The sequence below is a fragment of the Nicotiana tabacum genome, chromosome 18 (genome assembly GCF_000715075.1).
Source record: "Nicotiana tabacum cultivar K326 chromosome 18, ASM71507v2, whole genome shotgun sequence".
Lineage (NCBI taxonomy): Eukaryota > Viridiplantae > Streptophyta > Magnoliopsida > Solanales > Solanaceae > Nicotiana > Nicotiana tabacum.
The window spans coordinates 97,615,342-97,640,465 of NC_134097.1; the positions used below are offsets into that span (position 1 = coordinate 97,615,342).

Sequence of the window (25,124 nt, forward strand, 5' to 3'; positions counted from 1 at the left end):
GGTAAGCGGCGTACTGGTTCGAGAAGAGCAAGGTACACAATTTTCTTGTTTATTATGTAAGCCGAACCTTGGGGGACGTCGAAACCCGGTATCCCCATTTGGAAATATTGTCTCTCGCACTGATAAATGCCTCGCGCAAGCTGAAGCCTTACTTTCAGTGTCACTATATCTGTGTTCTGTCAACTTATCCCTTCCGGAGCGTACTGCACAAACCTGAGTTATCGGGTCGAATGGCCAAATGGGCCATTGAACTCGGAGGGTATGATATCGAGTATCAACCTCGGACAACCATCAAGTCCCAAATCCTAGCGGACTTTGTGGCCGATTTCTCACCATCCCTCGTGCCCGAGGTAGAGAAAGAACTTTTATTAAAATCAGGCACGTCCTCCAGGGTATGGACCCTATTCATAGACGGTGCAACAAACATATGAGGATCCGGGCTCGGTATAGTCCTAAAATCGCCCATCGGCGGCACAATCAGGCAATCCATAAAAACTGCAAAACTAACTAACAATGAAGCCGAGTATGAGGCTATGATTGCAGGCTTAGAATTGTCCAAAGGTTTGGAAGCAGATACCATCGAGGCAAAATGCAATTCGCTCCTCGTAGTAAGCCAAGTGAATGGAAGCTACGATGCTCTAGAGGACAGGATACAAAGGTATTTGGACAAAATCCAAATCACATTACGTCGCTTCAAAGAATGGACCTTAGTCCATTTACCCCGTGAGAAAAACAGTAAGGCTGACGCCCTCGCGAACCTGGGATCCTCTGCCGAAGAAGAAGACCTACTCCCGGAGCTGTCGTCCAATTGCTTAAATCTGTGGTCGATGAAGGTCACGTGGAGATTAACTCCACCATCCTGACATGGGATTGGAGAAATAAATACATCATTTATCTGAAGGATGGGAAGTTACCCGCAGATCCAAAAGAATCGAGGGCCCTGCGAACCAAAGTGGCCCGGTTCTCACTCGACGAAAATGGGGCTTTGTACAGGAGAATTTTCGATAGCCCCCTGGCGGTATGCATGGGATCGGAAGACACAAATTATGTGCTCTAAGAGATCCGCGAGGGCATCGCGGAAATTATTCCGGGGTCGATTCTTTAGTCCGAAAGGTGATCAGAGTGGGCTACTATTGGGACAACATGGAAAAAGACGCCAGGGAATTCGTCCGAAAATGCGACAAGTGTCAGAGGTTTGCTCCCATGATCCACCAGCCCGGCAAACAATTACATTCCATTTTATCACCATGGCCATTCATGAAATGGGGAATAGACATCGTCGGCCCTTTGCCGACGGTGCCAGGTAAGGCTAGATTCATTGTTTATGAGACTACTTTTCAAAATGGATGGAAGCGCAGGCCTTCGAAAAAATAAGAGAGAAGGAAGTCATCAATTTTATATGGGATCACATCATATGACGGTTCAGAATTCTGTCCGAAATAACATGCGATAACCAGAGGTAGTTCATCAGGAGCAAGGTTACACAGTTCCTTGAAGACAACAAAATCAAGAGAATCTTGTCAACGCCGTACCACCCTTGTGCAAATAGCCAAGCTGAATCTACAAATAAAACCATCATTCAGAACTTGATAAAGAAACTGGAGAGAGCCAAGGGAAAATGGAGAGAAACGCTGGCCGAGGTGTTATGGGCATACCGGACAACTTCAAAATCGAGCACCGGGGAAACACCTTTCTCTCTAGTATATGTCGCCAAAGCACTGATACCAGTGGATGTTGGGGAACCAAGCACCAGATTCCAGCACGCTAATAGGGCTCAAACAATAAGGCCATGACAACGGCCCTCGAGCTGCTCGACGAAAGACGGGAAGCTTCGCTAGTTCGGATGGCTGCCCAGAAGCAGAAAATCGAAAGATACTACAACAGAAGGACAAATCTCCGATATTTCAGGATCGGGGACGTGGTCCTAAGGAAGGTTACTCTTAACACCCGGAACCCTAATGAAGGGAAGCTGGGCCAGAATTGGGAGGGGCCATACCGTATCCTCGGGATAGTTGGCAAAGGATCCTATAAGCCAACTCCCTCAAACGTCCTTTCAACGCAAGAATCTGCAACGACTGCTCCTTCCCCATGCAAAGATACAAGCGCCTCAGCCTCAGCTTTGATCCGAACCAATGCAGCCACCAGCTCGAAATGGAGGCTCTTATACTTGCCACTATCCTCCTTCGCGTCCTAAAGCTGACGCTCAATCAAGTTAACTCTCCCCCCTAAGGTTGTCCCTCTCGGAAGCCTCCTCGCTCACGTGCCGACTAAGCTCGAAGATTTTAGCATCTCTAGCCCGAAGCTCCCCTCTCAGTAGGGCGTTCTCCTTCTCAAACTGCACAAATCGAGCCCCGAAGAGTTAAAAGCAATGGAATCTCACAAGGGCTCAAATGATAAGTAAAAACAGGGGATGAATAACCTTCTCGATAAAATAGGCCTTCTCGCGTTCGCGATGACTCATCTCATCCTGATACTGGGCGAGAGCCTGGTTATAAATCACTTTGGCCTGAAATCATATAAAAAGTAGGAGAATGAAAGTTGGAGCAACCCAAAGCGGCGAACAAGGCTAGCAGAAGTTACCCGCTCACAAAGTCTGCCCATCTCGCCAAAAATGGACGAAGCATCGACCTCAGAACTACCCTCAAGAATGATCGTCGGCCTCCCGAGTGCATCTCCACCTTCGATCAGTGCTCCTGCCGCAAAAGGCTCCTTGCAAGGCCCGTCTAGCACTCTGTGATATGGAAGGATCTCCCCTGAGGAGAATCAGCAACAATCAATGGGCTAACGGGGTCAGCCAAAATCTCTGTCCCTTGTTCACCCTGGGTCCCAGATCATGGCCCCTCCAAACTATCTGCCAAGGGCGTCCCAGCTCGAGAAGAACTGCGACCACCTGCCAATTCGAGGGTAGTGCTCGATACCCCATCCATTGCCTCACCGCCATTAAGCTGGGCTGCGCCAGTATCAGACTCCTACCCGGAAGCATCCTTCCCCACGACCCAAGGATCAATTGAGCCCAAACACTCTTCGGGGGGTGCGGAAAAGCTGCTCTCTCCCTCGCCTTCAGCACGGGGATTTCCCATCACCTTGGAGGACGGAACCGCTGGGTCAACCTTGGAATCTTCCACCTTGATCCTCTTGGGCTCCGGTGGCCCAATAGATAGACTCTCCTGTCTTTTCTTCTCCTCGCCAAGTACCAGAATGTCCCCTCCAACGGACGGTGCCTCCCTCATTAGTGGGATTCCACCCAGACCTATATAGATGCAGAGGTTAAATGCACAAAATGGGGAAATCTACTAAACTACGTCAAAATGCATAGGTGCACAAGGCTTGAGGCTCACCATGGTCTTTGGCTTTCCACTGAACTCGGGATAAATCTCGCCACGCTCGATTGATATACGGGCAGACTGAGTACAAACGACCAACCCAACCCTGGAGATCCAACACCGCGCTAGGGTAGATCGCTACAGCTGAAAAGACAAGAAAGTCAGAGTCAGATGCATAAGGAGAAATCGCCAAGAAGGGGCAAAGACACCACATTTACTTACGCCCGATATTCCACTTCTCAGGGAACGACATCTTCTCCACTGGGATCAGGTCAGACTCCTCACTCGGACGAATCGGCTTAACCATCCATCATCCCCAAACTCCTCGGTGCAGGAAAAAAAGGGATCTCAGGGCTCGACAATAAAGCTTGATTAAGCCCCCCCAAAAAAAACATGGACTATACATCCGAATCAGATGGTTCAGGGTAAAGGGCATTCCCTCTATCATGCTCGAATAATGCCTGATCATATGAACCATACGCCAGAACGAAGGATGAACTTGACCTAAAGCTACCGGATAACTCCGGCAGAAGTCGAGAATCACAGGGTCGATAGGGGCGAGGATAGCCCCACCAGCCCCAAGGTGAATGGGTATGTATACATACTCAGAAAGCTGGATCTATGAGTCGTAATATCTTCTTCCCGGAAGGGAATCTCCACGAACACGGTATTCCCCCAGCAACAGTCGGCCCTCACTCTTTCAATATCCGTTATAGAGCTGATATACCGAGTTACAGGCTCGCGGCGCCCTGATTTCGAGGAAGGTCTCTCGACCCTAAAATCAGAGGTTATCATAAAGGATCCTAGGACGCACTCCTCGACACGGGGGGGGGGGGGGGGTGGCCGCTTCGCCTTGAGAGAAAAATGAAGAAGATGAGCCCGCAACCTCCTGGGAAGCAGAAGTGGAAATTTTTGCCATCCTTGAGAAAATACGAGGGAAGAAGAAAAGGGGGGTTGCGTTCCTAAAAAAGAGCAAGAACGAGGGAAAAACAGACCTTACTTGGGGTTTTTTTATAGCACGAGATAGAATCTAGAAAGGAATAGGTGAGTATTTATAAAAACACCATAGGTACATTGAAGGAATCCAACCGCCGCAGTCAATGCTGAAACCTGTAGGGACGGTGCACGTAGTGCACCTTGACATCTCGTAGCCGTTCGCAAGAACATCGAAGGAAGCAGGAGTTCAGGACCGTTTCTTATCACTTCTTGTCACCTCCACTCTAAGAAACACGAAGACTATCTGTATACGGCAAATCGGGGGGCCCGATTTCCCCTCCATAGGGTCGTCTCGTGGTCATGAGCCTCGAAGCACGGAGCCAAGGTTGAGACTCACCCTCGTGGGTCGTCAAGTATTGGTCTAGAGGATATCACATTCCGATAGCCATAGCGGGCTACAACAGACAAAAGGGGAGTTCCCAAGGCACACGGCTTAATCTGACAAAGCTGACTTACCCGGGGCCTATTTCAAGATGTCACGTCTAGCCATCCTATCTCCACGCCTTCACGATTAACACATTTTGTACTATACCGGATTTTCCTCCTATATAAAGGGGATCCCCATCACTTTGTAATCCCCCGTCTGATGTTGCTACAACTATTTCTCCACAAGTTCAATAATATATCTCTCTCTCTTTTCTCTCTAACTTCCTCGTTCTTATTGGCTCGAGACCACTCTTAGCGTTTATAGTTTTCATACTCGTTCTTCATTTATTGTTTGATATTGGCCTTAAAGAGCCTTGCTTGATCATACTTTACTGATTATCCCACTCCCGACTACCTCGTTAGCTCGAGATCGAGCCAGGATATCGACCTCGAGGCCATCCATCGATCAATCCGAAACCAGGACAACAAGCCCCTCGGTTTGGTTATTGCCCCGTTTTAGCTTGTAATTTGTCATTAAACTTCATATTCTTAGAATCATCTGCTCTAACAACTAGCATAAAAATAGATCACGTTTTTTTAGAATCCCATTTACAAATTTAATTGTCGTTACCATTTTTACGGTAAACAAAAATATTTACATAATTCTGTTAGCATTAATTGGTATCTGATTAATATTGTAATTAATCTAATATTACAATATTATATTAATTTTAGATGAGAGAGAGAGATTAGCATTTCTTTTCATAGATTGGTTGACTTCTCTGATCAGGGTTACAAGTTTAGAGAAATAAAAATAAAAATGTACATCAGAATTTTTGTTATTAATACATTGACTTGCAAGATTATGAAGGAATTCAACTTCTTCATTAGTTGAACAATCATCCTTTGAATTTTAGTCTTTGAACTTTTACCAGTTAAACCATGGCCCCCATTTTTCTTGTAATTAGATGTTTCCTTTGTCATACTCGTTCGTATTTGTATGTGGTCGGTATGATCTAAGTCAGATTTTTTTCCCCAAAAAATATTGTAATTGGTTAGTGAATGAAAAATATTTTAAAAAAATTTATTAAAGATTAATAATAATAATATTAGCAAACAGAGTAGTGTTTTGACAAATATTTTGACTATTAACGTTTGAGAATAATGTCTGACTGTTAGTCGAAAAAGTTGGTATAAAATTAAAAGTTAAGGTAGTTCTAGGGAAAATGAGTTTTGTCCATAATGAAGAAAAGTCATTTTGCCTTCTTGACAGTAAATGCTTTCCTTTTTTGGTATACAAAAAAAAAATGACTTGTACATGGATTTTTTTTGTTTTTCTTGGAAAATGACTTTTGTTATCACAAGCATACCTATGTCCAAATATTTGAATGAGCTACTGTCTATCCAAAGAACACCAGATGCCCTTTTGAGGCTTCTGTTTCAACAAGAAAAAGCAGCAAACTTTTAGTCTGCCGTCAAGCTTATAACGGACTATATTATAGCATTGGCATTGATTTCTTTAATGGGGTTGGTCTTACTTTTCTAGAAAAATAATGCTTTTATTTCACAATATCAAATTAATAGATATAAAAGATTAATACCTATTTATACGTGAGAACTTTCGAATTTTGACATTCTTATTTTACTCTTTATAATGCTATTCTCCTATAAATATACATAACATATTTGAAACCACAAAATTCTCGGGTATTTTTAGTACTATAATAAATATTTAGCTTTTATGTGTCAAAAAGTTGCTTCTTAAACTCCATTCCTAATCTAACTTCCCATATAAATCTACCACATTTTGCATTTTCTTTCCTTGCTGGAGAAGACAAGCTCCTATAGATATCGTTGATGCACTATTGAAACTTGTCAAAATCTTTTATTTAGACACATGAGCTAAGGTTGTGATCTATTAGACACTTGATTTATACTCAAACGGTACCTATTAGGCACACACTGCCATGAAACAATGTGTATATTTGAGAGCGTGAGAAGCCATAATTTTTGTTCTGACACTTTATTTTTTATCATAAACACATGCAACCTCATTCAACAAAAAAATAGAAATCAGGCATTCCCAAACAAGCAGGCAGCATGGATTGTATAAATTTCAATGATTTAAAATGGAGCAAACAATTTTACTAGTCGGTTTTGATCTCCGCCCTGTTTAATCCAAAAAATAATTTTTTTAGTCAAAGCAATTAATTTTGTATGATGGGCCACAAACAATTGATTTAATCCAAAAGATATAAATTTCGTTAATACAACGTGATAAAGAAATAAAAAATAAATTCAATAATAAATAATATAGTAAAAATAAAGAAGAAAAGAAATAATTCTTATTAGATGATCCTTGATAAGATGATGAGTCGAATAAATGCTTGATGAACCGAACTAATATGGCAAACTAGGGAGTAAGTTGCTATGAATTACAATGTATACAATTATATAGAAGAAAATTAGTTTATAATTGTAGTAAAGTATGGCTATTTATAGGACAAGTTCTAGGTAACTATTCCCCTTGAATTAATGTTCTATTATGTGCATTTACGCAACCCATCAGTTACTTTTGGAAGACTTATAACGACTGAGTAAATTCTGAAATTTCATAACTGATGAGTTAACTCTATAGCTATTCCGTAACTGATGTCCTTGTTCTGCTCGTTACAATCATGTATTGTATTTATTATACGTTACATAATATATTTGTAACTAATGGCGTAATGATGACAAATTTCATATAATTGTCACAACCCAAAATCCCAACAGCGGGGCCGTGATGGCGCCTAACATCGCTTGCTAGCCAAGCCAATACAATAAGGTAATACCAAAAAAAGAAAAGCAATAAACATCTGATAACTGATCCGTAATATAATATAAACCACACCAAAATCTGGTGTCACAAGTACATGAGAGTCTAAATCAATCTAAATACAAGGGTTTAGAAGAAATATAATACTACCAAAAATAAAATAGAAACAGTACAATGAAATAGGAAAGTGACTTCTATAGCCTTCGAACAGGATGCCGCTCTACCTCGAGTCACTGTCTTGTATCCGTTAAGTACCACTTGGGACTCTGATGGTATAACGTCAAAATGTGCACAAGAAGTGCAGAAGTGTAGTATGCATACAACAGATCCAATATACTCAGTAAGTATCGAGCCTAACTCCGATGAGGTAGTAACAAGGCTAAGACAAGACACCTACTAAAAACCTCTCTATGTGTGTATATATATATGTAACGACGAAAATAATGAGTAAAGCATAAAATATAATAACGGGGTGGAGACTTATAAAAGGGGTAACAATAAGCAAAAAATTACCAAGTAAATTTCTTTTTGAAATAAGCAACGAAACCGCCAAGTTAAATTCACAATTCAACTATTAGGTAAAATCAATAAAAGCATCCAATTGCACGACATCACTTTTCGTGGTTTTACTCCAATCTTCACCATATATCATAAATGCAAGTGTACGGCATCATCCTTCATGCTTTTACTCTCATCCTCACCATGTAGTAATAATAAAGCATGTGCACGGCATTACCCTTCGTGCTTTTACTCTCATCCTCATATGATAACAATAATAGAGCAAACAAGTGCACGACGTCACCCTTCGTGCTTTAGCCTCATGTTCAGTCTAGCAAAGATATTAATATGCAAACAAGGCACGACGACATCCTTCATGCTTTTCACTCTTCATCACCAAGCAATCACAACAATATAATACTAAGTAAAATGGGAAGCAATTTCAACTTCAACAATAATATTGAAATCTACTCGTCATGTGAGAATCTTTTCACAGTTTTGGCCAACAACCAATTAACAACTTTCCATGTTCTCATCTCCCAATATAACAACAATCTCAATATAAGAAGTAATTTTAAAGTGATAAATTAAGCATTTATAATCTATCTATGACATGGAAGACACAACTCGCAATTTAACATGATACAAGAAAGCCAAATTTCACACGCATGCTTATCCCATGGCCCACACATATACAGTCGTCACTTGCATATACGCCTCCCCCAACAAATAATTCAAATAGATAGACTCAATTCTACCTTATTCCCCTCAAATAAAGGTTAACCAAGATATTTACCTCTTTCCACAACAAAATCACAATCAACCACGACTTTGCCTTTCGAACAAGCCTCCAAACCAGCCGAATCTAACTAATTATTAATCAAACAATCCAAAATAAGCTTTAGAAATTACCCACGAATGAAAAGAGTTTAATTTTGATTATTTTTCAAAAATTCAACAAAAGTCAACCACGGGCTCGCTTAATCAAAATCTGAGATTCGGACAAAAGCCCGATTACTCATTCACCACTGATCCCGGTTATGTAATTTATTTCCAAATCTGACCTCATTTGAAGGTCTGAATCTCAATTATATAAAATCCTAAATTCTACCCAAAATCTCTAATTTCTACCTTGAAATTCAAAGATTTAATGTTAGAAATTCATGAAAAGTAGTTAAATATACTTACCAATGAGTTTGGAGAGAAAATGCTCTTCAAAAATCGCTTCTAGGGAGATTAGAGTTGAAAAGGGGTGTAAAATGAGCTATTTCCCATTTTCAATCTTTTGCCCAGCTGTAGATATATCGCAATTGCGAACTCTTATTCGATATGGCGATGTCCGCGAATGCAAAACACTGATCGCAAATGCGACCAATGCATCAGGAACTCAGAAGTCGTAAATGCGACATAACCCTCGCATTTTCAAAGTCCCCAGTCATCACAAATGCGGTGCATGCTTTGCAAATGCGAAGCTGGTCTTACCAAGCACTATGTCACAAATGTGATCCCTGCTCAGTTCGCAAAAGCGAACTCTGTTTTGCAAATGCTAAGTACCAGCCCTAGCCTATTTTTGCATTTGCGAGTCTGATATTGCAAATGCGAGGCGTGAATTTGCGATCAGGTTCTCGCAAATGCGAGACGTGCAACTTTGCACCAGTAAATGCACCAACAATTCCAAACCATCCATAACTAGCCCGAAAGTCACGCGAGCCCCTCAGGCTCCAACTCGAATATGCACATAAGTGTAATAACATCATATAAACTCGCTTGCTCACTCAAATCATCAAAACAACATCAAATATCAAGAATTGATCATCAAAACTTAGGGATTTCAACTTAAAATTTAACTTTTTTGAAACTTTCACAAAATGCGCTGAAATGCGCTCGGGTCACCAGGGACCCCAACCAAACGTACGTACCAGTCCAAAAAATCATAGAAACCTACTGAAATTGTCAAAATACTGATTCGAGGTTGTTTACTAAAATTTTTGACAATGGTCAACTCTAGCCTCATTTTAAGTCAAAAATATCATTTTCTTCAAAATTTTACATAAAAGCTTTTCGAAAAGCATCATGGACCATGCACGTAAACCAATAAATATTAATGAAGCTATGAGAGGTCTCGGAATACGGAAATTAAGGATAGTACTCAAAATGAACTATCGGATCATCAAATAATATAGGATTATTTAGTTCATTCCTCATTATTGATTACGAGCGATTCTTCTGTTGCGCCCCATATTTTTGTACGTGAGAGTACGTCGTAAGTCAATTGATATAATGTCACGAGCTAAATCCTAACCTTTTATGATGGAGCCTATCGATGGTACTAGGCAAGCCGGCGGTTAAGATATTTCCAACATTTCAAAGAAAGATGAATCAATAGTTCTTAAATAAAAAGAGTTTTCGTAATCAAGGGTTAAACCCAAAATACAAGTGCGGAAAATAGCCCCAACATCGGGGTATCACTAAGTCATAAGCATCTAAACATAACCAGTTTGGAAATAAAATGACTGTCATAGTCTGAATCTGAATACAACGATAGAAATAATAAGGAAGAAGAAAAACAAGGTATGCGAATGTCAAGCAACTACCTCACTATCTCCAATGGTCTGCTACGTAATAAATCAACACCCTCCGCGACCAGTAACTCCTGGATCTACACACAAAGTGCAGGTTGTAGCATGAGTACAATCAACTCAGTAAGTAACAATAATAAATAAGGAACTGAAGATAATGACGAGCTACGCAATTAAAATTCATTTTCAATAGTCTCCACAAGAAAAATAGACAGACTTCCTGAATCTGGTAAATCAAGTCAAATCAGTTCGTAAATGTCGAGTTCAAGTGAAATCGGATAAAGATATCCTTTCAGAAGTTTCCCAAACCATGATATAGGCAACTATGTAACACAAAAATGAAATCATATACAACCTCTCAGGGCAACAGTCAATCAGTCCTCGTATTCACTCCAACCTCGAAATCACTCATTTCCTCACATTCACTCATTCCTCAGAGTTGCTCAGCACTCGGCACTCGCACGAATTAGGTACCTATGCTCCTAAGGGGTGTATACAGACTCCGGAGAGGTTCCTACAGCCCAAGCGCCATATCAAGCCAATTATGGCATACATCATTGAAACATGTTGCGGCGTGCATCCCGATCCCATAAATATCCTCACAATCAGGCCCTTGGCCTCACTCATCATCAATCTTTCTAGTCTCTCGGGCTCTCAAAAATCAGGAAAACCGCACTAATATGATTTATATTTAAGAATAACAAAGACTGAGATATGATATGCGAGTAAAAACTGAGACAGATCTTAAATAGCATTTAACAGGTGATTCAACAAGTAATACGGCCTCTGTGGATCCCAAAAGTACCAATATATAGCCCAAAACATGCTTTCTAACATGATTCACAGTCAAAATTCTATAATACATGAAGAAGATATATTTAACCGCAAGTTTATTCAACTTTTCAGTTTCATGGAATGGACCAAGTCACTATTACCATGGTGGACGCCCACACGCCCATCACCTAGCATGTGCGTCACCTCTAAAAACATTCACATAATATGATTTGAGGTTTCATACCTCAGGACCAAATTTAGAACTGTTACTTACCTCAGTCCGAACCATACTCTACTCCAAAATGCCTTTACCTCACGAGTCTGCCTCCAAATGCCCCGAATCTAGCAACAAGCAGTACAATAAAATACAATCAATATAGGCTAAAGGAATCAATCCCACAAGAAAAATACGAAATTATAGCTCAAAACCTGAAATCGGCTAAGACACGGCCCCTAGTCCCACGTCTCAAAATCCGACAAAAATCATAAAACCCAAAATCTCATTCACTCACGAGTCTAACCATACCAAATTTATCAAAATCTGACACCAAATGGCCATTCAAATCCCAAAATCTCACTCTCCAAATCCCTAGCCTCAAACCCCGAAATTTCGCCACAAAAACACACCAACTAGGTGGAAAATCAATGGGAAAACATCATTATTGAAGAAAAATGAACACAATGGGCTTACCTCAGTAATATCTTCGAAAACCCTCTCAAAAATCTCCAAAGTCCGAGCTCCAAATGATGAAAATGGTGAAAAATCTCAAAGTCTCGTATTTATAGTTTCTGCCCAGGCTTTCATGTCACGACCCTAAAACCGATCCGGTCATGATGGAGCCTATCATGAAACTAGGCCAGCCGACACAATTCCCGAATTAACCATTATTCAATAAAAGTCATCTTTTTTAAGCCTTTAATTAATCAAATATCTCATAATGTAAGTCTACATGAACAATGCGGAATGAACACACAAGCTCGACATCGAGTTGTCACAAGTCATGAGCATCTACTAAGGTCTGAAAATATACTAAAACAATCTAAGAAATACAAGAGTGAGAAGAGAAAGGCTGCGAACATAGGGCAGCTACCTTGCTAACTCCGATGACTCTGCCACTAAGCAATCAATACCCGCTACCGGGTTCAGAAATACCTGAATCTGCACACAAGGTGCAGGGAGTAATGTGAGTACGCCAACTCAGTAAGTAATAAAAGTAAATGAAAGTTGAGCAGTAAGAAAACACATAAACCACGTCAAAACGCTACACCAAATGCAGGACATTTCCAACACAATATGGAAATCATTTACTTCGTAAATTATGCTCAGTTTCAGTAAAACTTTTTTAAAAAACTTTCAATAGTTTCAAACGAGTGATAAAACAGTAAGTAAAAACGATAGAAAGTAAACAGCCCCTCGGGCAAAACATGTACCATAAACTGCCCCACGGGTATAATATCATTAGAACCAGCCCCTCGGGCTACCTTACAATCACTCGTAATCAGCCTCTCGGGCATAACATGAATCAAGAACCGCACCTAGGGAAAACATGGATTAAGAATAGCCCCTCGGGCAACAATATGAAACAACAACAGCCCCTCGGGCTACAATATATCACTCACACTGGATACCCGCGCTCAATAGGGGTATACAAACTCCTGGAGGGGCTCCTACAGCCCAAGCACAATAACAAGCCATCTCGTAGCATAATCAAATAGGCCCACGACCTCATAACAAGCCATCTCATGGCATAATAAATTAGGCCCCCAGCCTCATATTCATGAATCAGTATCACACTGCTGCAACGTGTAGCCCGAACCAATAATATCCTCACAACACAGGCCCTTGGCCTCACTCAGTAAAAAATCTCTCAAGCCACTCGGGCAATAGTAAAATATGATGCTCAACCCCCAATATCATTTAAAATGGAAAAATGGAGTAAATATGGCTGAGTTATGAAAACAGTAGAATACAGCATGACTGCGTACAAATATGAAGTCAAAATAGTAAGAAATAATAGTAAAAATCCCCTAAGGGTCCAAAATAGTTGGCACGAGGCCCAAATATGGCATTCAGCCCAAAACAAGATGATACTTTCCAAAAACACAATGATAGCAAACAATTTTCAATCAAATACGCAGTTTAACAGTCATACGAGACGGACTAAGTCACAATCCCCAACGGTGCACGACCCCACACTCATCATCTAGCATGTGTGTCACCTCAAAGTAGCACAATGATGTGAAATCCGGGGTTTCATACCCTCAGAACAAATATTTACAATCATTACTTGCCTCAAACCGGTCCAAACTCTAGCCCACAATGCCTTTGCCTCTCGATTCAGACTCCGAATGCTCCAAATCTAACCAAAACAGATTCATACCATCAAAATATGCTAAGAGTACAAATCCCACTCGAAATAACCAAGTTACACTAAGAATCTCGAAATTGGGCAAACCCGACCCCCGGGCCCGTGTCTCGGAATCCGATAAAAATCACATCAATAGAATCCTTATCTTCCCACAAGTCCATACATACCAAGAATATCAAAATTGAACCTCAAATGACCCCTCAAATCCAAAATTTACACTCTCCAATTTCAAGCCTTAAATCCCCAATTTAGGCTTTAAATTCCACAAATTTCATGTTTAATCATGTAAGAATCGACATAGGATCGAGTATTGAGTTCAAAAATCTTACCTCCAAGTGTTTCCCTTTGATTCCCTCTTCAATCCTTCTCAAAAAGCTCCAAAATTGCTCAACAATGGAGGAAATAGACCAAAAATCGCGAAACCCACTTTTAAACATTCTGCACCAGGTATTATTTCCTTCTTCGCGAATGCGGTGGCTCCTTCGCATTCGCGAAGCACAATTTGCCGCAAGAAAAAATTTATTTCTTCGCTAATGCGAGGGCCCACCCGCGAACGCGAAGACCAAATAGTCGACCCTACGCGAATGCGGAGCGCTGCTCGCGGATGCGTAGCTTTAACTCAGGAACCTTTGCGAATGCGGGACTTACCTCGCGAACGCGAAGAACAAACCAGCTGCCCCTCTCAACAACCCTTCGCGAACGCGAAGAACAAAACTCTGCAACAGAGCAGAAGAAAAATCTGCAACACTCAAAAACCAAGAATTGGTCCGTTAACCACCCGAAACTCACCCGAGGCCCTCGAGACCTCAACCAAGCATGCCAATATATCCCATAACATCATTCAAACTTGTTACAACCTTCGAGATACTCAAAAGAACATCAAAACATCAAATCATCATCGAATTCAAGCCTATGAATTCTAAAAACTTCCAAATTTTGAATTCAATCAAAAAGTCTATCAAACCTCGTTCGAATGACCTAAAATTTTGCACACACATCAAAAATGATACAATGGACCTACTCCAACTTCTGGAATTCCATTCCGACCCTGATATCAAAATTTCCACTGCCGAACAGAAAATGCCAAATTTTCAATTTCGCCAATTCAAGCCTAAACCTTCCACGGACCTCCAAAATACATTCCGATCATGCTCCTAAGTCCCAAATCACCTAACGGAGCTAACTAAATCATAAAAATTCCAATTCGAGAGCATATACTAACAAGTCAAAACTTGCTCAAACCTTTCAAATTTTAAGCTTCAAACTGAGAACTGTTCTTCCAAATTCATTCTGATTATCCTAAAAACCAAAACCGACGATCTACATAAGTCATGATACATCACACGGGGCTAGTCATGCCCGAGAACTGACGAGCGAAGTGTAAAAAGCTCAAAATGACCATTCAGGTTGTTACATTTCCGCACCTGCGACAACTTAGCTGCTTCTGCGATCTCGCAGGTGCGCCCTAGAGCCCGCTTCTGCGGCTAACTCCACACCTGCGTTCAAATATCTACTCCAGTGGACATGCTTCTGCAGAACCAATCTCCACTTTTGTGGCTTCAAGCTTCAAGGCAAAACTCCCAGAATCAGACCTACTTCTAGGACAACTCCCGGAATCGGAATTCGACCCCGATATCAAAAATTCCACCCCCGGTCAAACTTTCAAAAATTTCACTTTCGCCAATTCAAACCTAATTCTACTACGGACCTCCAAATCACGATCCAAACATTCTCCTAAGTCCAAAATCACCTAACGGAGCTAACGAAATCATCAAAATTCAAATCTGAGGTCGTTTATACATAAGTCGACATCTGGTCGACTTTTTCAACTTAAGCTTTCAATTAAGAGACTAAGTGTGTCAATTTACTCTGAAATCTCTCCGGACCTGAACCAACCAACCCGTTAAGTCATATAACAGTTGTGGAACACAAAAGGAGCAGTAAATGGGGGAATGAGGCTATATCTCTTAAAATGACCGGCTGGGTCGTTACATCCTCCCCTCTTAAACAAACGTTCATTCTCGAAAGGGTCTAGAAACATAACTGAAGTCTCAAATAGGTGTGGATATCTTCTCTGAATCTCCCGCTCGATCTTCCAAGTATCCTCTTCCACGGGCTGACCTCTCCACTGCATCTTCACTAAAGCTATATCCTTTGATCTCAACTTTCGAACATGCCGATCCAAAATAGCCACCGACTCCACATCATAAGTCAAATCACCATCCAACTAAACTGCACTGAAATCCAAAACATGAGGCGGATCACCGACGAACTTCCAAAGCATAGAAACATGAATCACTAGATGCACACTCGACAAACTAGGTGGCAAGGCAAGCTCGTAGGCTACCTCTACAATCCTCTGAAGCACCTCAAACGACCTAATAAACTGAGGTCTCAACTTGCCCTTCTTCCCAAATCTCATAACACCTTTCATGGGTTAAACCATCAACAAAACTTTCTCCCCAACCATGTAAGACACATCACAGACCTTCCTGTCAGAATAACACTTCTATCTCGACTGTTCCGTACGAAGCTGCTCCTGAATCAATTTAACCTTGTCCAAAGCATTCTGAACCAAGTCAGTACCCAATAGCCTAGCCTCACCCGGCTCAAACCAACCCCCAAAGATCTATACTACATCCTATATAGAGCCTCATACAGGGCCATCTGAATGCTTGACTAAAACCTATTATTGTAAGCAAACTCTATGAGTGGCAAAAACTGGTCCCATGAACCTACAAAATCAATGACATAAGCGCGTATCATGTCCTCTAGTATCTGAATAGTGCGCTTGGACTATCCGTCCTTCTGAGGGTGAAATGCTACACTCGACTCCACCTGAGTGCCCAAATCCCGCTGCATGGATCTCCAAAACTACGATGTAAACTGTGTGCGTCTATCTGAAAGGATGGAAACTGGCACAGCATGAAGGCAAAAAACCTCTCGGATGTAAATCTTAGCCAACCGCTCTGAAGAATAAGTAGTACAACTGGAATGAAGTGCACGGACTTGGTCAGCCAATCCACAATCACCAAAATAGCATCGAATTTCCTCGAAGTCCATGGGATCCCAACTACAAAATCCATAGTGATCCGCTACCACTTCCACTCCGGAATCTCTGTCCTCTGAAGCAATCCACCTGATATCTAATACTCATATTTTACCTGCTGACAGTTGAGACACCAAGCTACAAACCCGACTATATCCTTCTTCATTCTACTCCTCCAATAGTGCTATCTTAAATCCTGATACATATTTGCGGCACCCGGATTAATGGAATACCGCGAGTTGTGGGCCTCCTAAAGAATCAACTCCCGTAGCCCACCTACATTGGGCAAACATATACGGCCATGCATCCTCAACACCCCATCATCACCAATAGTCACATCTCTAGCATCATCATGCTGAACCTTGTCCTTGAGGACAAGCAAATGAGGATCATCATACTAGGCACTCTCTAATGCGATCAAATAAGGAAGACAGAGAAACCACACATGCTAGAACCAGAATGGGCTCCGAAACATCTAATTTCACGAACTGGTTGGCCAAGGCCTGAACATCAACTGCAAGATGTCTCTCACCAACAGGAATGAATGCAAGACTACCCATACTCACTGCCTTTATACTCAAGGCATCGGCCACCACATTGGCCTTCCCCGGATGATACAAAATATTAATATCATAGTCCATTGGTAGCTCCAACCATCTCCGCGGCCTCAAATTGAGATCCTTCTATTTGAAAAAGTGCTGAAGGCTACGAAGATCAGTAAATACCTCACAAGACACACCTTATAGATAGTGCCTCAAAATCTTCAACGTATGAACAATGGCAGCCAACTCCAAATCATAACCAGGGTAGTTCTTCTCATGGGGCTTCAGCTGACGTGAAGCATAAGAAATTACTCTACCCTCCTGTATCAAAACACACCCAAAACCGATCCGAGAAGCATCACAATATATTGTATAAGAACCATAAAGTGATGGTAGAACTAGAACGGGGCTATGGTCAAGGCAGTCTTGAGCTTCTAAAAGCTCTCTCACACTCATCCGACCACCTGAAAGGAACACCCTTTTGCATCAATTTGGTCAAGGGTGATGCAATAGACAATAAACCCTACACAAAGTGACGGTAATAACTAGCTAAACCAAGAAAGCTCCGAATCTCTATAGCTTAGGACGGTCTGGGCCAACTCTGAACCACCTCTATTTTCTTTAGATCTACCTAAATACCATCAGTGGACACTACATGCCCCAAGAATGCCACTGAACTGAGCCAAAAATCACACTTGGAGAATTTGGCATAAAGCTTCTACTCCCTCAACCGCTACAACACAACCCTCAAATGTTGGGCGTGCTCCTCCTAGATACGGGAGTACTCCAGGATATCATCAATGAAAACAATAACAAAGGATTCGTGATAAGGTCGAACACACTGTTTATGAAATGCATGAACGTTGCTGGGGCATTGGTCAGCCTAAAAGACATCACGAGGAACCCATAGTGACCATAACGGGTCTTGAAAGCTATCTTAAGAATATTCGAGTCCCTAATCTTCAACTGGTGATACTCAGACCTCAAATCAATCTTGGAGAACTCCCTCGCTCCTTGAAGCTGGTCAAATAGATCATCAGAACGCGGCAAAGGATACTTGTTCTTGATTGTGACCTTGTTCAACTGCCTATAATCAATGCACATTCTCATAGTACCATCCTTCTTCTTCATAAACATAACAGGTTCACCCCAAGGTTACATTCTATGCCTAACACCCCTTATCAAGGAGTTCATGAAGCTGCTCCTTCAACTTCTTCAACTCAGCCGGTGCCATATGGTATAGAGGAATAGAAAATGGCTGAGTGTTAGGCACCAAGTCAATACCAAAATCGATGTCCCTGTTGGGAAGCATGCCCGACAGGTCTGCAAGAAACACATTCGGGAAATCTCGCACCACCGGAACAGAATCAATAGTAGGGGTCTCTGCACTGACATCCCTCACAAAGGCCAAATAAGATAGACAACCCTTTCTAACCATCCGTTGGGCCTTCAAGTATGGAATCATTCTACTCGGAATATAGTCTAAAGAACCTCGCCATTCAATCTGTGGCACCCCGGTATCACCAATGTCACAGTCTTAGCGTGACAATCCAAAATAGCATGACATGGAGGCAACCAGTCCATACACAAGATCACCTCGAAATCAACCATACTAAGCAACAGTAGATCAACTCTAGTCTCCAATCCCCAACAGTCACCACACATGATTGATATACATGGTCTACAACAATATTATGGACCACCGGCGTAGATACACGAACAGATGAAACTTCTGAGTTTCCCTTCTGTTCGTGTTTAGTGGAGAGGTCAGCCTGCTGAGGCATCGACCTGAAAGTCCGAGTCCGCTATGCGGAGCTGTTATCCCTGTCTTTTCCCCGACTCAGGTACTTCCTTTTTATATCCGTTCGAGGACGAACGATTATTTTAGAGGTAAAGAATGTGATGGCCCAAAAAGTCATCACTTATTTTAGAAATGAATTCTACGTTCTGAGGCCTTAAAAACCTCTTTCAACATCACCTTGATTTGCGTGCGCAGTCCAGACGCGTAGCCGAAAAGCCATTATGTGAAAACCTGTGAAAAATGATGAATTTTGATTTTAAAATGAATTTAAGTTGGCTTTGGTCAACATTTTAGATGAACAGACCTGAACCCATAATTTGACGGTCCCGGAGGGTCTGTAAGAAAATATGGGACTTGGACGTATGCCTAGAATCGAATTCCAAGGTCCCAAGCCCGAGAAATGAATTTTTAAAGAAAATTATTTTCTGGAATATTTGTGAGTTCTTGGAAATGAAATGTGCTTAAAATTTGATGGTATCGGGCCCGTATTCTGGTTCTGGAGCCCGGTACAGGTCTTATATGTGATTTAAGTTGAGTCTGTAAAATTTGGTAAGAAACGGACATAAAATGACGTGAATCGGACCGTATTAGAGAAAAATTGAAAATTTGAATTTCTTAAGTGATTTCATGATTTTGATGCTAAATTCATAGTTGTTGATATTATGTTGGCGATTTAGAGTAAGTTCATATGATATTTATGAGTTAGTATGCATGTTTGGTTTGGAGACCCGAGGGCTCGGGTGAGTTTTGGGCAGGTTCGGGGTGTTTAGGCCTAGGAAATCACTGCTGTTGCATCAGTTTTGGTGTAACCGCACCTGCCAGTCAAGCACCGCATGTGCAAATAGTGGGTCGCAGGTGCGGTCCAGCCTCTCACAGATGCGGACAAGCTACCGTAGAAGCATTTCCGCAGGAGCGGTCTCCCCTCGCAGATGCAGCCCTAGCTGGGATAGTCATTTCTGCAGAAGCGGTCTATTTTGCATGTGCGACCCAAGAACCGCAGTTGCGAGAGTCGGGCAGTGGAGTCCTTTAAAACAAAACTTGAGCGTTTTCTCTTTCAAAATTTCATAAAGATAGAAGGCCTAGGGCGATTTTCTCAAGAGATTTTCTTCCCAATTCATAAGCAAGCGTTCATTAACTGATTTCTTTCAACTCTCTAATATTTTTCACCAACTTTTATCTAAAATCCTAGGGTTTCAATTGTAGAAAATTGAAGATTTGGGTAGAGTTAGAGCTTTTTGAATAATTGGAATTTAGACCTCATTTTGGGGTCAAAATTTGAAACTAATTACATATTCGGGCTCGTGGGTGAATGGGTGATCGGGTTTTGGTCCGAACCTCGAGTTTTGACCAAGCGGGCCCAGAGCCAATTTTTGACTTTTTGGAAAAAATGATAGAAACCCTATAATTAAGCACTGGGTATGAATTCTTTAGCATTTATTGATATTGTTAAATCAATTTGGACTAGATACGAGTTGTTTGGAGGCGAATTCTAAAGGAAAAGCGATGTTTGAGGCTTGAGTTGGCCGTGGAAGTTCGAGTTAAGTGTTTGGTCTAACCTTAGCTTGAGGGATTAGGAGTTGTGTCTTATTTGCTATGTGTTAATTGTGGAGTACGATGTATAGGCATGATGACGAGTATCTATACGTCGGTGTCAAATATGTCTGTGAGTCTTGTATTGTAATTTTTATGACTCCGTTATGGTTTATTCGTGCTTCAAATGAGGATTATATTATTGTTCCCTTGCCGAGATGTTGTTGTGATATTATTGTTCCCTTGCCGGGATGTTGTTGTCATATTATTTTTTCCTTGCCGGAATATTGTTGTTATAATATTGTTCCCTTGTCGGGATGCTGTTGTTACATTATTGTTCCCTTGCCGGGATGTTGTTGTTATATTATTGTTCCCTTGCCGGGATGCTGTTGTTACATTATTGTTCCTTTGTCGGGATGTTGTTGTTATATTATTGTTCCCTTGCCGAGATTCTTTTGTGATTGGTGTTGATAAATGAAATGAAAGCGGGTTGTACGCCCGCAATGGTAATATATGAAATGAGAGCGGGTTGTACGCCTGCAACGGTAATATATGAAATGGGAGCGGGTTGCACGCCTGCAACAGTGATATATGAAATGGGAGCGGGTTGCACGCCTGCAACGGTAATATATGGAATGGGAGCGGGTTGCACGCCTGCAACGGTAATATATGAAATGGGAGCGGGTTGCACGGTTGCAACGGTACTATATGAATTGGGACCGGGTTGCACGCCTGCAACGGTATCATATGAAATGGGATCGGGTTGCATGCCTGCAACGGTATTACATGTGTACTTGATTCTTATTTCCTTATCTTTTGCTGGTAATTTATTTATGGCATTCCTTACATTTCTCTACTGTTATCTTTTACTCCCCGCATCATGTTTCCCCGCCCAACTTTAACTATAATTTATCTGCTTTTATTTCCGCTGTATATGATTTAACTGCACAAGTTTATTTGGTAGTATGGTCCTAGCCTCATCGCTACTTCGCCGAGGTTAGGCTAGGCACTTACCAGCACATGGGGTCGGTTGTACTGATACTACACTCTGCACTGTGCGCAGATACTGACACCGGAGCGTTTGGACCGCAGTGAGGGTGCTGTCTTCATTCCACTCAGGTGACCCAAGGTAGTCCTATAGAAGTCCGCGGGCCTTGGCGTCTCCTCCTATCTTTTCTCGTTCTGTTTTACCTATTCAGAGACAGACTTATGTATTTCATTCAGACCTTGTTTGTAGTATTCTTAGACAGTCCGAGACTTGTGACACCAAATTCTGGGTAGTATTGTACTTCAAATTATGTAGCAGTGTTTGGTTGGAATATTAAGTTTCGGCTTCCGCATATCCGATTGTTTAATCTTATTCCGTTGTTTAATCGCTTAGTATTTTACATTGTTTAATTTTTTTTAAATAAAAAGGGAGATGAGTTTGAAATATTCGGCTTACCTAGCTTCTACGAGTAGGGGACATCACGACTCTCGGGGGTGGAAAAATCCGGGTCGTGATAATTACCAACTCTTTTGTAGACAAATAACGCCAAATAAAATGAAATGAAGGGTATAGTTTTTATTGAGACCATATAATAAGCATTGAGAAAATATGAAAATAATATGTATTCACTTGAGTGTATCTCTTTAAGAGTGAATGCTGTGAAATTATTCTCTTGGTATTTTATACTCACTTTTGTATTCTCTTTTGATCGATGAATTTCATCTCCACCTGTGGGTGTTAATCTAGTAGAGCGAACAACGCAAGTTTTTGTACTTCCTTTGGCATATTTTTTATGGTCTAATTCACCATCGTTGTGGGCATGCTTTGTCAGCGCAATATTCCGGGTTTCAATACTAACACTATGAAGTCTATGATCAATAAAGCTTCTATAAAAATTGAAATTTGTAGAATGATGACTGTTTTGAATCTCAAACAACCTGCCTGACGAGCTTTTCTCTCATATTAATTCATTCCAATCTAATTATCATGATAAGCATGAGTCTAGATTGATCTTATACAAGCCTATTTAAACTATGATGTTACTTTCTTGACTAGAATATAAAGTTGGATTTGCATATGCAGCATGTGTAAAGCATTTTCTATGCAACCTTCACTTATTTTTGTTGGTTCAAATGGTCAGGACTTACAATCATGATGACAGATACCTTTAAAGGACTTGAAGATGGAAGGGACAAACTTGATAGGCTTATAGATCTTCCTATTAATATCAGACACCAAATTCAGGAGCACATGACTATTGAGGATGCCGCAAGAATGAGTGTCTTGTCCAGTAAGTGGAGACATATTTGGGCTTCAAACCCGAAGCTCAGAATTTCTGCGGACTATTACAGAAAGACAAACCAGACATGCACAATAGACATCATTAATAGAATTCTATTGCAGCACTATGGACCCATTAAGACATTTCTCCTTGATATTTCAATGATAAATCCTTTTGAGCACTCAGTTATTGATCTATGGATGCTACATTTGTCAAGAAATGGTCTCGTGGAGCTCACCCTTCGGAGTTTAGAATATCTCAATGCTCCATATAAGTTGACGCCGTTGTGGGTACACCGTAGAGCTAGAACATTTGAATCTTTTATACTGCATTTTCAGGCCGCCTTGCAGTTTTGCAGGTTTCCACAAGCTCAAAAGCCTTAAATCAGATGGAGTCGCCTTTGAATTAGATGTTGCAACTTCTTTCCTCTCTGTTCCAAACCTTCTGGATCTGAAGTTTGTAAAGTGCAGTGGTCTTCATCACTTAAATCTATATGCCCCAAAACTTTTATGTTTAAAATTTTGCAATTACGGCATTAATACAATTAAATGGATTTCTTTCAACGACTGTCAGAAGCTAAAAAGTTTTGCAGTTATACCACAAGAAGAAGTTTCACAGACAACATGAAGCAATGAACTTGGTAAAACTTCTTAGCAGCTTACCTGAAGTTAGGGGACTTATCTTGGACGGATGCTCCCTCAAGGTAAGATGGAAATTGATATCTCTGCATAATTCAGAATGATGTCTGCATAGTTATAACTATTAACGTTCTTATTTTGGGGGTTTTTGTTGTCTAGTTTTTGGCTTCTGGTAATGTAGCAAGGAGGCTGTCAACAATGCTCCATCACTTGGACAGTCTCAAATTTTATGGTTTCGATTTTAAGGATGAAGATCAAATTTGTTCCCTTCTATGCATCATTAGAAGTTGTCTCAATTTGAAGTTACAACTTCTGGTGAGTTGTTGAATTCATGAGTTGTTACTCTATTTCCGAGTATCGAGATGCAAATCTTACTAATTTTTCTTTATACTACTTATAGTTGAGTCGGATCAAGAAAGATTCTGGGATGGTAGATTTAAATCAGTTGAAAGGACAAGGATGCAGGATTGATGAACTCAATAACCTTCAAGCTCTGTAAATACATAGATTCCATGGTTCTAAAGTGGAATTGCTGTTTGTACGGTTAGTGCTGGCATCTGCGCCTATTCTCGAGGAGTTGATCATTAACGTAGATGAAGAAGTTAGTGAAAGACAAGAAACTAAGAAGTCTAAGATCATTGGCGTCTTTGCCTATTCTCGACCAACTCTTACACAAGTAATATGCCAAAGGCATCAGCCTTGAAGCAGCTTGCTTTCTTCTATGAATAGGGAGCCAAAACAATTCATTTACTTTGTAGTAGGGCTGTGCATATGGATCGGATATTCGAAATCCGATCCGATCCACTCTATTTCGGATTTTCGGATTTCAAATTTCGGATTTTCGGATTGAATACGGATTGTGTTTTATGAAATTTCAGATTTTCGGAATGGATTCGGATTGGTATGATTTAAATCCGATCCGATCCGATATCCGAAATTATATGTACCTATATAAATACACACTAAAATTTTAGGGTTATGCTTATTCATTTTTCACACACCCCCTCACTCACTTAGATTTTTCCGCCTCTCTTGCACCTCTCTTCTCTTCAGTGAAGACTAAAAGAGTCTCAATGACTCAAACTTCCGATTTTACTTTGATTTTATGTCTCTTTCTTCCGCCTCTCTTCTCTTCTCTTCTGTCTTTTATGTCTATTTCATGTTCTATTTTTCAACTTTTGATTTTATTTTATTTTTTTGTTTGTTTTGGTAGATGGAAGATGAGATAGAGACACCAAATGAACTTTAAATTGTTGAAAATTTTTGTGACAATCCGATCCGACAATCCGAAAAATTATCCGATCCAATCAAATGTTAATTCGGATCGGATTCGGATTGCCCTTTTCAGAATCTGAAATCCGAAATAGGTTAAACTCGATCCAATCCGATCCGTCCAATACTTATAGTTGAGTCGGATCAAGAAAGATTCTGGGATGGTAGATTTAAATCAGTTGAAAGGACAAGGATGCAGGATTGATGAACTCAATAACCTTCAAACTCTGTAAATACATCGATTCCATGGTTCTAAAGTGGAATTGCTGTTTGTACGGTTAGTGCTGGCATCTGCGCCT

General features: G+C 40.9%; 1 protein-coding gene across 1 annotated transcript; it reads left to right on the forward strand.

Moving 5' to 3' along the window:
* Positions 1-22,785: 22,785 nt before the first annotated feature.
* On the forward strand, positions 22,786-24,802 carry LOC107818811 (F-box/FBD/LRR-repeat protein At1g13570-like). Its single transcript, XM_075236257.1, has 7 exons — positions 22,786-23,201; positions 23,254-23,374; positions 23,508-23,618; positions 23,713-23,868; positions 23,954-24,014; positions 24,102-24,229; positions 24,767-24,802. The coding sequence occupies exons 1-7, from the start codon at positions 22,786-22,788 to the stop codon at positions 24,800-24,802; spliced, it is 1,029 nt and encodes a 342-aa protein (XP_075092358.1).
* The last annotated feature ends 322 nt before the right edge of the window (positions 24,803-25,124 follow it).